At 37.5% G+C, this 14,042-nt stretch overlaps 3 protein-coding genes across 6 annotated transcripts in view; 1 reads left to right on the forward strand and 2 right to left on the reverse strand.

Annotated features, from left to right (window-relative positions):
• On the reverse strand, positions 1-4,092 carry LOC307004981 (uncharacterized protein). 2 transcript variants are annotated; one of them, XM_079624661.1, is made up of 2 exons: positions 3,654-4,092; positions 1-2,204 (listed from the first exon to the last, which is right to left on the reverse strand). In XM_079624661.1, the coding sequence occupies exons 1-2, from the start codon at positions 3,948-3,950 to the stop codon at positions 915-917; spliced, it is 1,587 nt and encodes a 528-aa protein (XP_079480787.1). In that variant the 5' UTR covers positions 3,951-4,092; the 3' UTR covers positions 1-914. The 2 variants fall into 2 exon arrangements, with proteins under 2 accessions (XP_079480787.1, XP_079480788.1); XM_079624662.1 differs by having other exon boundaries at positions 7-2,201.
• Positions 3,773-9,981, reverse strand: ino80e (INO80 complex subunit E). 3 transcript variants are annotated; one of them, XM_079624664.1, is made up of 8 exons: positions 9,514-9,972; positions 9,358-9,428; positions 9,205-9,257; positions 9,048-9,120; positions 8,237-8,354; positions 7,323-7,421; positions 6,919-7,127; positions 3,773-3,907 (listed from the first exon to the last, which is right to left on the reverse strand). In XM_079624664.1, the coding sequence occupies exons 1-7, from the start codon at positions 9,592-9,594 to the stop codon at positions 6,921-6,923; spliced, it is 702 nt and encodes a 233-aa protein (XP_079480790.1). In that variant the 5' UTR covers positions 9,595-9,972; the 3' UTR covers positions 3,773-3,907; positions 6,919-6,920. The 3 variants fall into 3 exon arrangements, with proteins under 3 accessions (XP_079480790.1, XP_079480789.1, XP_079480791.1); XM_079624663.1 differs by lacking the exon at positions 3,773-3,907 and adding an exon at positions 4,380-4,505 and having other exon boundaries at positions 9,514-9,981; XM_079624665.1 differs by lacking the exons at positions 3,773-3,907; positions 7,323-7,421 and adding an exon at positions 4,380-4,505 and having other exon boundaries at positions 9,514-9,975.
• The window catches only part of LOC307006105 (zinc-binding protein A33), a gene marked incomplete at its 5' end in the record, with an annotated part of 6,841 nt that continues 2,716 nt past the window's right edge, over positions 9,918-14,042 (forward strand). Inside the window, 7 exon segments of the mRNA XM_079626743.1 lie at positions 9,918-9,992; positions 12,218-12,253; positions 12,255-12,326; positions 12,593-12,688; positions 13,115-13,348; positions 13,666-13,688; positions 13,833-13,948. Coding sequence (XP_079482869.1) covers positions 9,918-9,992; positions 12,218-12,253; positions 12,255-12,326; positions 12,593-12,688; positions 13,115-13,348; positions 13,666-13,688; positions 13,833-13,948 — 652 coding nt within the window.

Genomic DNA, 14,042 nt, shown 5'->3' on the forward strand with positions numbered 1-14,042 from the left:
CACAGAGAAGAGGTTTTATTGCAGCATATAAACCATGACACAGCAAGGCCTTTGTATGTCAGATTAAATGACATAAATATCTCACACAATTACATCACTTGTTTGTCACTTAATAAACATTGCTCAGCACCTTGAAATTGGTTCAAATCACCCTGCAGTGCAGCATTCGTTTCCTCTTTTTAAGGCAGACAGCGACATAGAGATTTCATGATTTATATCCACATGCCATGGTCAATATTCGTTGTCCAGTCCACAAGACACTATAAGTTCTGGCAGTAAAAATCCCATTCAGTTTCACCAGGGAATTGATTTTTTTAACAATAAGATAGACCTACTGTGAGCTACGAGGTTGCTTATAGATGGTATTTTGTAAAAGCCTTTGGTCCACATTATTTCAACTTATTTTTTAAAGACTTGTGTTTGTCAGCTGAATTTGTGTTAAAAACTACATTACCCATGATTCTGTACTGAAATCTCCACCAATCAGAGAATCGAAACAAGATAATTGCACCAACTCTTAACAATATATATATATATATATATATATATATATATATATATATATATATATATATATACATACATATATACATATATACACATATACACACACACACACACATATACATTGTCAATTATGTCACAATGCAATTGGATTGTAGTTCTCTCATTAAAGCCATCAAGATGTCTTCTTGTTTGATTATCAAATACTTTTGCTTTAAATAAAATTTTGTAATGTTGTGATTTACCTCGTTTGCTTTGCCGTTTACAAATCCCAATTGGAAAAAAAAGTGAATGGGATAAATACTTCCAGAACCAATGCTGCTGAAAAAGTGGGTGGGAACTGTTAAAATCTATTTGTAATGTAATATGCAAATAAGGTTTCTAAAACAGGCATATACACACTGTTAAATCTATTCACCAACCACTTCAGATGTCACCAATTTAGGCATTTGCGATTCGGATGATTCACCTGAGCTCCCTCCGAAAGCTTCCTGGACATTGGTTATTGTATTCTCCACCAGTCCGCCTACGATGGACACAGCTGTAGTTAGCAGGTGGCCCACCCCTCTTCCACTTCTCCAGGTAAGTCTTCCAACCCCACTACCAACTGTTGACACCTGGTGGCCCATTTCGGAGGATATGGCACACAGGTAATCTATCGTCTGATCCCCAACTGACTCAAAAACCATCTTGATGATCCTAAACCCATTCCCCACCGTTCCCGTCATGATCCCCAAGGCATCCGACGCCAGAGTGCCAGTCCCTGTGAATCCATCCTGGAATGCCAGGACCAGGCTGCTGGCTAACGGACTGAGGCAAGAGTAAACCGTGCACACGCTTGTTTCTCCTGTCTGGTACAAGGTGCTAAAAATGCATGAAACCCCAGAAGACACTCCAGAGCACAAGTTGTTTACCAAAGTGAAGCTGTCGACAGGCACAGAGGCCAGAACGGCCAGATCTTCCTGAAGAACGTAGCTGACCTGGAAGGGAAAGTTAGTGACCCGGTTAACGATCGGAGAAAAAGGGGCATAAAGGAGAGAGATGGTGGAAGACAAAATGTAGAGAAGAGCAGACTCTGAGCTTTCTGTCTCATTGGTGCTCTCCTCAACGTCCATGTCTGAGCTAAAGGAAGATGTGTAGCTTGGGGCTTCGCCATTCACATGCTCCGTCACGTCCTCGTTTTCTGATTCTAGTGTTCCTGCCTCCTGAGTGTTATGTACGACAATGTGCTCTTCACCTTGTGCATCAGAGTTGGGTGTTTTGTTGTCATTCAGTTGCTTTGTCAAGAGCGACGTCAGTTCTTCTTCTCTCTGATGTCCCATTTTACCACAACCTCCTGAAAACAGGCTTGTAACTCCTATCAGCTCCTCTAACACCTTAATGCTGAGCACTCTTACATCCCCCTCCTTCACTAGCCCAACACTGAAACTACCATCTCCATCTGAAGCAGCACAACACACTGCTGACCACAATAGTTTCCCCCCACACTCATTAAACCCGCCCACACCAATCTGCACATAAATTTCCCCGCTCATCTCTGAACACATCGGTACGACAGAGCTCTGTGTCAGCTGTGCTGTCAGAGCATCCCATTTCAGGAGAGGAGAGTTTGAGTGTGATGGGGTCATGTTGGTGGTTCCTCTGTAAAGAGCTGGGATGGCCACATGGGAATCGTCATTGATTTCTTCTTTGGCATCCTGCTGATGTGTTGAGAGAGACAGGTACAATGTAATTACATGTTTAATCGCAACAGTATACAATGTATTTCTCAACACTATAAATGGTCAAAACTGCACAATCATGATTTATATCATTTACAGTACTCCCCTTAATGTCATTTCAAACCTATATTTTCTTCTGCAGAACATATGAGAAGATATTTTGAAGAATGGTGGGGTCCATCATTGTTGGACCCCACTGACCTTCATTATATAGACAAAAACTAAAAAACATTTAGACATTTTTTCAAAATTTCTTCTCTTTTTGTTCCGCAGAAGAAAGGCATGGGGTCGAGTAAATTACAGAATTTTTCCACCAAGAGTTTGAAAATTTGGGAGATGCGTGGTTGACAGGGAGGAATGAGATGTTTGTTCTGAGGTGTGACTGAATGAAAAACAACCTGTTCTGAGTCACTTTCATGAATAGCCCCATTACTTAAATGCAATCAGAATGTCTTGGGTTACTTTACATATTGTGGTTTTACCTTCATTTTACTGTACACTGCTATTGCACTGGTCCATATGAGTGACCATGGTAAAGAAAAAGAAAATCTTAGAAAAGTTTTTAGAAATGTATATATTGATGCTGGTTGTGTGAAGTATTCATGCATGTCACTAAGACTTTGGTGAGTTGCACATCATTTTACAGCCGGAATTAACGCTGCTTTGTCATAAAAAGGTCCAATTATCTGATATTGTAAGAGACGTATTGGCCTTGACACGCAAAGTCAGCAGGAATCATTTTATGACATCCCTTACAGTTTGTTTTCTACATGTTGGTCACACCACATTAATGATTTCGCAGATGTTTTTCAATCTATTATATAGACATCATATATTAGATATTATAAATATATGTTGTGTATATGTATATATTTCGGTATAAAAATATTACAAATACAATTCAAGTGCCTTGAATACTACTCTTCTATGATGAGTGTTTTCAATTTGTATATTAAAGAGAAAATCAAAAGTAGCAAAAACTACTTACTACACACATAAAAAACATGCTCATCAGAGAAGGTGTATTAAAGTCGCTGAGTGTATGAAATGCATTTTTAAAGTGTTGAATACATTTAGAGAAAGGACAAAAATAAGAATCTTATTTTCTCTAAGTTTCTTATGTTCATATTGACCCTACTAATATGATCCCTGAATTGGTAAAATGTTTCTTTTCCACTTGACTTGACAACCTTGTACAATGGCATGTCAGCAGAAACCGTAATGAACGGCGTTTAGCAGGCCTCTCTGGTCAAAAACCAAAGACATCTATAACCTGTGCTTACACTCATTTAGTACAATAACTGTGGCTGTGAGATAACAACAGCCTTCACTACTATCACAACAATGCCTATTTAGCAGAAAAGCATGCTAAAGTCTACACAAAGCTTCAATACAGTGACTGAGGAAGAGAAAAACACTGTGTCTCACCGTGCTGTGCACTCCTCTGCCCCATCCATTATTCAGGCCGAGATGAAGGGCTGTATAGGCGGTGGTCTGGCATTTGGTGTTATAGAGCGATGCAAAAGGCCGTCCGGTCAGATGTCTGTGACACCTCTCCTCCAAACCCAGCTCAGACAGTGATCGTGGAGGTGTGCCTCTGAAAAAACACTCTTGACACTGGAGAAACCCTGGATCAAGCTCCGTGTGTGTACTTGCCCAGACCACAACACCATTGAACAGCACTGCAGAGATAAACACAGCGAGTCTGGGCAGAGCAAACAGCATGGCCAAAACCCTCAGAACAGCGAAGCAGAGACTGCAGCTAACAGTGCTGAACTAGCAGCTACACAAAACAAGATCCTCTCTCTCTCTCTTCAGCAATGCAGAATGAGTCTGGGCACAATCTAACCTTCTTCATCCCTCCCCCTTTCACACTCACTCTCTTTCATCCATCCCTCCCTTTCAAAATCACTCTTTCTGACTGCACCTCATCTTAGTATTACTATAATGCACACAAACCAGTACACACACCTCTCACACGCCTTAATGACTACCTGTGTGTCAGCATTCCCCAATATCCCCAATAGAAAACATGCCATTTTTGCAGCTAAAGTCATTTTTTATGGCCAAAAGAACATTCTGATAGGGAAAAATGTTCAGTCATAAAATTGGAATTTCATTTGATAAATCAGAGGTGGTGAATAAAAACAGGTGCTGGTGTACTGACTCAAAAACAGCATAAAGAAAGTAGACAGAAACACAGGAAAACAGATTTTAAATATTTAATTAAAAAAACAACAACATAAAAACAAATATTTTGCTTGCAGTTTCCTTTGGCCCCTGTGTGAAGACAAAAAAAAGTTAATTTAATTGCTTTCATTTAATATCTTTTATTAAAGTTATAAAGAACTGTGTTGATAAACTGTTAGAGATACTGTCGTGTCTAGTTCATGTTCAGCTGGTGTGTGTGCATGGTTAATAATCCCATAGCAACTTGCCTGGACTTGTGTTGATGTGCTCCTGGGTAAAATGGGTGTGGCTCTCTCAATCTCAGTGTGTTTTTCCTCTCTTTGTTCTGCTCACTCTCTTTCCCTCCCTTATTGTCTAAATTCTGTCGCACAACTCTAAATTTACTGCATGCTTACAGGTAATGTATTGCAGCTCAGCAGTCTTAAAAGAATGAGCCTATCCAGTATCCAAGATGAGTCAGGGGATTTTTGGTAACTCAATCTGTTACACAACCGAATGCCAACATTAACAACACAGAGCCAGATTTCTTAATGACGCATCAGAAAATCCTGATAATTTGGTCAATCTCCAATTTCCCATAAATAGAGTACCTATCAATCTGGAAATATCTAAATGATTTATAACAATAGAAGACGTGCAGAACGAGTATTCTGGTTGCCCTGCCAACATTTTCATTGGCCCCACCACAAAAAAATGATAAATTATCATTTTTAGCAATGCATTTTTTTATTTTTTTTTTGCTCAAAATATTTATATTCAATTCAAATTTAAAACAGAAATGTTACTGTTATAATGTAACTCCATAAACAATTTTGCTGAAAAGCGATGGCATATGAAGCAAAAAAATAGTAGTTTTCAACACATTCATACCAAAACTTTCAAGCCAATTTAGCAAATGACCAAAACCACATATACACTATTGTTTATATGTTTAGGGTCAGTATCAGTAAAAAGGTATTTATCCAGCAATGATGCATTCATTTGATCAAAACCGTAAAGACTTTTAGATTGTTACAAAAGATTTACATTGCAACTAAGTGCTGTTTATCGTTAAAACATAGTTAAAGAGTAGATAGATGTAAAAAAATAATAATCCTAAAAAATTAATTATGGTTTCCACAAATATATTAAGCAGCAAAACTGTTTTCAACATAGATAACAATAATACATGTTTCTTGAGCAACAAATCATCATATTAGAATGATTTCTGAAGGATTTTACAATATTATTTATATTTTTGATCAAATAAATGCAGCCTTGGCCAGACCTCTTTTAAAAACATTACAAAATATTATCAACTCTAAACTTTTAAAGGGGTCATGACATGAGAAACCAAATTTGCCTTGATCTTTTGGTATATAAGAGGTCTTTGTACCATTAAAACGTCCTGCAAGTTTCATAGCTTAAGACGTCCTCCCCTTTATAAACGAATCATTTATTTAATCAAGCTCTAAATACAGCTCGTTCTGGATCCATGGTAAGAAGTGACGTCACGGTACGAAGTGACGTACCAGCGTTTGCATATGACCGCCTCCGGCACAAGACAACTACGCTTAAAGCGCAAGACAACTACGCTCATTTCGTATCATTGTCGCGCCCGCGCGCTGCGCGCCTCACAAGTGTTCAGTCGACGGACAGCGAGTGGATCTGTGTGTACAGGGAAATTACGATGCCACGCAGATGTGCTGTTCCTGGCTGTGGACAAACAACATTTTGAATACGCTGCGAAAGATCCAGACGTCAGGGGAAAAATGGATGCACTTTATTTTTTGCGGACATCTCAGTCACTGCAGTGTTAGTTTAAGCGTTTGTTCTATACATTTGAAGGATGACTGTTTTGAGAACAAATCCCAAAATGATGCTGGCTTTGCCAGAAAACTGTTGCTCAAAGATAAGTCCGTGCCGACTATTCTGGACTCAACAACGACGACGCAAACTGTAAGTAATGTATTTAAAACTTTAAACTACTTTTTAAATACGCCGAATCCGCAAACGTTCTGGCTGGAGGCGTTAATAATTGATGCATAGGCACTGACGTTAGCCAATCATAACAGTGGGCGTTAACACTGAACTCTTAAAGGGGAAACACCCCCAAAACAGACTGTTTGAATCAGAGGATGAGAAACGGGGTGGGAAAAGGTCATAAATCACTAAATTTTAAAAGTTTTTGTAAAAAAAACTATAGTAATACTATAATTGCACCTAAGGGAACATAATAAAAAAAAAAAAAAAAACATGTCATGACCCCTTTAAACAGTAGTGTATGTTAGCCAACTAGATAACATTATCGTGCCATTCTTATTGCTGAGCCCAGTAAAAGCAACTTGGTTTTGGATTAAATTTGTTGCAAGATCTCATCAGCATGTAATTCAGCATGATACTGCCTGACAAAAAGTAAATTTAAGCTAGATTTAATAATATATAATATCCATAATGATGAAAAGTAGTTTCAGTAGTTGTATCTGCAGCTAAATGCTCACAGAGGCCTGTATTTTTCTATTACCTTCACTCATTGGGTATGTCAATGACGAGCTCTGCCTCATCACCCTCTCCTCTCTCCTCCTCTCCTTGGTCACTATCTCCCTCGCTTTCTCCCTCTTCATCGGCTGCATCCTCACTCAGCATCTGCTGTGGGACCCAGCTGAACGGCCCACTCGCACCCCCAGCTGCACCACTGCCTGCAGGGTAACTGGACGTGACGTGGCCAACCACCTGAATGAGAGGAAAGAGCAGATACATTTTTGTTATTATACTGCATATCAGAACCATGTAACTAAAATGCATGAAGAGAAATGTGTAACTGTCAATGCAAGATTATTAAAAGACGTGACAAACAGTGTAACAATAATGGCCACATGAATCTAGGCCACTGTGTTTCCAGCATAAAACTCTCTGTCCCTCTCTCACCTTCCCTGAACCGTCTTTCCTGTGTTTGGCCAGTTTTGTTTTTCTCTCTTTCTTCACACGCTCAGCAGAGGGAGCCAAATACTCAGGAGGGAAGGGTAACTGCTCACCCACAATCACACACACATGGCACCAAAGAATAAGAGTCATTCCCCCACACACACACACACACACCCAGAGTGCCCAGAGAGATGTGTGTGAAGTCCACATAAACCAGGTGAGGTGATAAAAGACAAAAAGAGAGAAAAAAAATGAATAAAATGACAAATTAACAGGTGACAAAAACAGAATGTAAAACACTAGCTTAGTTTCCATCCACCTATATTTATGTGAATTTTGGGATACTTCTTTTTTTTAATGCTGGATGGAAAAGCACAGATGTACATACATTTTAAAACTTTTGCGCTCAATTGAGGTGGATCATTTTTTTATCCATTAAGAAGATATGCGCAAAAACTACACACGCATAAAAAACATTAAGGTATAAATTACTTGATGTGCAACAAAAAACTCACGAGATTTTGCCTAAACAGAGGATGTGATTGGATAACTGGACTAACCAGAAGACAAGTTTCATTGCACACCATTTCAAATGTTGTTTTGGTCATTCTGAAATGCCTGAGCCAAAGTCTGTCATCAAAAAGGTTGGGTATAATTACCTCCCAGAACTCTCACATTATTGCAAGGCATCTGAATGCAAGATAACATGACAGCATTTAAACCGTTTCATCAATTTCACAGGAAGTGATGGATTGAAACGGCTCTTTATTTGCAAATGTTTCATTTGATATCCCAATTTTGAGCAGTAGTTAAATTGGCAACTTTCGATGGAAACATAGCTAATGTGAGTAACTGAAAAGCATGAGTGCAGTATGTATGAGACCTGAGGAGTGCTCATGGAGGTGTGATGTACTCACAGTGTTGAGGTACTGTGCCGGAGCAGATGACTGGAGAGGAACCGCACCAGAGCGGGACAGGAGTGAGAGATGAGGAGATGAGGACGACGGGACGGGAGGAACTCCAGGACTTCTCCTCCTGAAAAACAAAAAAATCAATAAAATGATTGAAGACACAGAGCTACTGTAAAAAGATTAAAACATGTTAGCTTGATAAAAACAAGAATGGCACACAAAAAAAAGTTGCCATACTTAAATCGTGCCCAAATTAGTTATTTCAGGTTAATTTAATTCATTTTAATTTCCATTTTTTCATTTAGTAGTTACAGTAAAACGGTAATATGGTGAAATACTATTACAATTATTTTTTTTCCCCTATTTTCAATGTTATTTATTCCTGTGATGGGAAAGTAGCTGTATTTTCAGCATCATTACTCCAGTCTTCAATGTCACATGATCCTTCAGAAATCATTCAAATATGATGATTTGATGCTCAAGAATCATTTCTTATCATTATCAATGTTGAAAACAGCTGTGCTGCTTAATGTGTCTGGGGAAATCAAGATTTTTTTCCCCTGAATTATTTGATGAATAAAAAATTGCATAAGAGCAGCGTGTATTGATCAATTATTAAATTGCATCCCTGTTGAAAAAAAACATGAATTTCTTGAAAACAAAAGAATAAGAATCTTACTGAGCTTAAACTTTTGAACGGTATTGTAAACATTTTATTTAAGGATAAAAAAAAAGAGAGTGTTAAACTTTACCAGCTACATTTCTAATGTTTTACATCTGTCAAATCCACACAAAAATTCACTTGCTGTAGACTCACTTTTTCCCTGCATCCCTGTCTCTCTCTCTGGCTCCCTCTCCATCGCTGTCCGAGGAGACTGTAGCATCAGAGTCTGAAAACAAAAACACTCTCAGCACACAGAATCCCAGGAAGTTTCCTAGAGGTAATCAGATAAGCATTTTCTTTAGAGACCTACCAGAAGACTCTTCATCCACTCTTTCATACTGCAACAGCCTGTCCAAAAGAAAACTGACAAAACAAATGCGTTCAATTAAGTGCATGCATCTGTGGGACAAGCAAATGTGAAGCATTTGATGACTTTAATTAGACGACTAGAGGGTTCTACTACCTTTTGTCTCTTGAAACCTTTAATAGTTTCCTCTGAGCTCTTCTCAGCTCCTCCTGAAAACACTCTTGCTCCTGAACAGAGAAATTAAGACAGAGGATTAGCACGCATTTTAAAACGACAAATAAAAAATCGAACATTGAAGAAAACGATACTCACATATACTATAAACTTCAACTTGCGTTTGAGATTTTTGTATTTTCTCTTGTAATCCACCTCTACTTCAGCTTGTCCGTTCATTTTTATGATACTTCAATGGAGATATACCGTCGTTTTTAAATGGCTTTGCTACTTTATATTGATTCGAGACCGAGACTGTCGGAATGTTAATGTCTATCTTTATCCAGAAAGATTTAAGAGACTCAAAAATATTTAAATTAAGTACTAACTTTACTCATGTTAGCCACGCTACCGCTACATAACCAACCAACAAGATAAAGAATTAACAAAATATTTATTTGTCGAGTCTAAAAAACAAGTACCGATGAAGACAACGAAAATGTGATAACCTAATATGCCAAACAAAATTACAAGACATTTAACAATAAACACCTATCTCTCGCATGTCAGGTACAGTGCTGAACTGCGACGTGCTCTTTGTTTACTTCCGCTTTCAACGTCATACGTACAGGAAATGGGTAATGCAGGCAAATCTCTAAACAAATGCCGACTTTTTTTAAAAGTTCCCATGAGTATCAATGCCATTTCTCGTGGAATACAATATAATATAATACAATACAATACAATACAATATAATATAATATAATATAATATAATATAATATAATATAATATAATATAATATAATATAATATAATATAATATAATATAATATAACACTAATAATATATAATTCACATTAACAAAATAAACGCATTAAAATTAATTAATGTCATGCATTAAATTGAATTAAAACAAATGTATCTAATTTTGTTGGTGTCCACTAGGGGGCCTCATTATGCATCCAAAAATGATTCAAAATAAGTTATAATAATTTAACCTAAAATAAAACGGTAAAATGCGATAATAATCAAGAGGTAACTGACATCACTTCCTTTTTGATTTCCCAATAATATTGATTTTATTAAAAAAGTTATTTTATTACTCTTTAAAAAAATCTACATTTACATATTTTCTTTACAAAATGACAAAGGCATAGTATTTATTCTGAAATAAATTAATAATGTAAATAAAAAATAAATTAAATTCAAGCTATTGACACTACTAGTTTCTGTTAGCCCAATAAAAATGTATAACAACAAACAGCTTTACCATCATTGCAGTAGAAGTAGCCTACCATGAGGAAATCTCTTCAGGCCCCCTTGGTCTCAAAATTATCTGAGAGCCATTGCCCAATATCAATTTCAATTTCTAAATGAGCTTTATTTGCATAGTATGACTGTGTAAAATAGCACAATATTGCCAAATAAATATACATATACAAACATAATAGATAAATAAAAAATAAAAATTCCATATTATACATAAATATAGCCTATCACAATAAATATAAATATAATGTAAAATATAATAAATATTTAATAAAAAATAATGGTGATACCTTGTTATGGCCATAGTTAGTGACCATAGTTACTAATATTGGTCAGGTATGGTGCCAATTTATAATCAGACTTTATTTTGTGGAAGTATTTTAATGAATTTAATTGTGTTTAATGAAGTTAATTATTCTTTGCTTATTTTCCCTATTTATTTTACCTTTGAGTGTCTGAACTGAATTGTTGAATTAAGTTGATGTTTTTCCACTAAATATTATATCATGAAGTTCTAAAAAGCCTGTGCAATTTGATAATTTTGAAGTGTCTTATGTAGACTGTGCATTTAAAATGATTGCACTCTACCCTTTTACTGAGTCTGCATCTTAGTCTCAGCAGTCACACACTCAGGACGGGTCCATGAATAATACATTGCCTTGGTTGAGCAGTTCTCACACACACACACACACACACACACACACACACACACACACACACACACACACACACACACACACACACACACACACACACACACACACACACACACAGAGAGAGAGAAAGTGAGAGAGAGAGAGAGAGGGGGGGGGGGGGGGGGGGGTGACGTACACCACAAAATATTTTTTTCTTGTCATTCAGCCCTCAACTATTTCACAGAAATATTTGAAAAATCTTTGTCAGACAGACTGCTCTTTATGAAACACAATCTTCCTCTGTTTGCACATACAACACAGGCACACACTCACTTTGTCTGCATATTATATATCATTTGTGCATACACACAGATTTTTGTCAGACCCCTTATAGCATGAAACATAAGCCCCCCAATAGCCCTTTTCTCTATCTTGCTGCCTGTAATAGTCTGCCTCTGTTCTCTGACGTTGGCTCTTGTTGCAGACAGAAATAGAAAATCTCTTCCCTCACTTCCATAAATTGCTCATGCTGTGCAGCGAGACAGCTGTGGACCCCACAATACCTCCCTCTGCTTTTCTTCTCCTGAGCTGATATTCTATTATGTGAAGTCAAATGATGTCTCAAGCCATTAAAGATATTATACTGCACTTATTTTTAACTTAAATCGTTCCGTGCAAATTTAAGTTGGTCGTGTGCTGGTCACATCCAGTCTCTGAACCAACCAGTCTGTGGCCCTCCTTTGATGTATTACCCTCATATTGCCTTTGCCCCCCCCCCCCCCCATACCACCACACACACACACACACACACGCGCGCGCGCGCGCGCACACACACACACACACACACTCTTCTCTCTCTCTCTCTCTCTCTCTCTCTCTCTCTCTCTCGCTCACTAAAACTCTTACACACACCTATCACTCAGTTTGATTTAACCCCTCTCTCTCTCTCACGTATGAGATCCCGGAGCTCTGTCTGCTTTGTTCTGACAAGGAAAACTGGAATGCACACAAATCACATGAAGGACACAAACAACAACTTTAACAACTCCCTCCTTGGTGCCCAAAAGGTAAGAATAAAATGTCACCTTCATATGTCATAGCAAGGTGAAATACACAGTGTGGATTGTTTTTATTTCTGGAGGGTTCCAAATGGGACAATAGCTTAAACGTGTTATTTTTGACTTTCTGAGAAGAATAAATAGAAAATTTGTTTTTGATTACATTTTAAAAGTAGATTACATGGGTCAATGCATAAACTGTACAATCTAATTAGTGTGTTTACTGAGTGAGCTTAAAGTGGCTTTGTGTTTGTGCCTGTGTGTTTGTGTTTCAGGAGAAGCTTATTCAGGCGATTAAAAAAATTAAACATGAAATTGATGAATGTTATGAAGCTGAGAAAGACGCCTTTGTGGCCGCGGTGGAGGTCGAGGTACAGATTGATTTACTTTTGTAATACGTATGTGTGTGACTGAATGAGTATTAATAGTCTTTCCTAGAATACACTGACTGACTCACATGGAAAGATAACTCCCAAAATATTTAAGTAGGCCTATGAGAAAATCATAATATAAACTCACCTCCCAAGTTATATATTCTCATGTATAAAGATCTGTTTACTCTGTAAAACTTAAAGATATTAAAACCTTATTATAAGTCCCTCAGCATCTTTCTGCAACCCGATGGGGCACGACCCCATTTAGAAAATTTGAAAATTTCTGGTATTAAATTTGAGTACTAACTTCATTAAGCTAATGTCAGCCTGCTCATTTCTCCAGAGTTAAGTTGATTAGTCTCTCTTCCTCTGTGTTTCTCATTGAGTCATTAATGTCTCTCATTTACTCTCTCTCTCTCACAGAACAGATTTGAAGAGATCGAGCGTGAAATCCGAGCAGAGTTCCAAAACCTCCATCGTTTCCTAGATGAGGAGGAGGAGACGGACCTGGAACGACTGAAGAAGGAAAGGGAGAGACGAGTGAAGATCTTAAAAGAGAGAGAGAAAAAGATTGCCATGCAGGGTAGAGATCTAGAGAAAGCCATCGAGACACTGAATTGCAAACTGCGGGAAGATGACAGTCCCAAACTTCTGAAGGTGGATTTCCATTTTAAATTGTATAAACTGACAGCCTAAGCAGTGAAAGACTTAAGGCTTTAAGTAGTGTGGTGTTTTGACATAATTTACATTTACCGCATCACATATTTACTTTCATAGTTAGTTCATGCAGTGCAATAGACACCCACAGAACATGCTAGATGCCATTTGACACTGTTCAGATCAAGTGCCTTAACAATCACACGATTGAAAGAGTGAGGAATCTGAAGTGCTGACTGCTGTATTTATGCAGTGAAACATGGCTTTGAATCTGCAGGTTCATACTCTAAGCACTATATATTTTTGTATCCATTTAGGAAATCAAAGAGCTTCTGAAAAGGCAAGTGTCTTTTCTATTTCAATTTTTTTCTCTCTTGGTCTCTAAATAACATATTATCATATTCATTGTTGTTAGCTTTCTCATTTTTTTCAAACTGGTCATCATCTACCTTCTTTCTTGTTTATCTGTCCTTAAATGTATTAGATGTGAGGTGAATTTCATTCGACCTGCCCCAATAAACAGCGAAATCCTCTCTGGTCAGTTTGTGGGGCCCATACAGTACCGGATCTGGAAACACATGCAAACAGCACTTTACCCAAGTACTAAATATTTAATAATATTACATTAATTTATTACAATTAATGTTTTCTTTACTTAAGAGCTAAACATCTCATTAAATTGGTGGGAATTTTG

This window comes from Phoxinus phoxinus (genome assembly GCF_949152265.1).
Source record: "Phoxinus phoxinus genome assembly, chromosome: 10".
NCBI lineage: Eukaryota > Metazoa > Chordata > Actinopteri > Cypriniformes > Leuciscidae > Phoxinus > Phoxinus phoxinus.

Bases quoted from the DNA above. Each gene is read 5' to 3' on its own strand.
- LOC307004981 (XM_079624661.1), bottom strand. From the start codon at position 3,950: ATGCTGTTTGCTCTGCCCAGACTCGCTGTGTTTATCTCTGCAGTGCTG. The intron at 2,205-3,653 runs GTGAGACACAGT...TCAACACATCAG, and splicing joins GCAGAGGAGTGCACAGCACG to CAGGATGCCAAAGAAGAAAT.
- ino80e (XM_079624664.1), bottom strand. From the start codon at position 9,594: ATGAACGGACAAGCTGAAGTAGAGGTGGATTACAAGAGAAAATACAAA. The intron at 9,121-9,204 runs GTAGGTCTCTAA...TTTTGTTTTCAG, and splicing joins AGTGGATGAAGAGTCTTCTG to ACTCTGATGCTACAGTCTCC. The intron at 8,355-9,047 runs GTGAGTCTACAG...TTTGTTTTTCAG, and splicing joins GACAGGGATGCAGGGAAAAA to GAGGAGAAGTCCTGGAGTTC.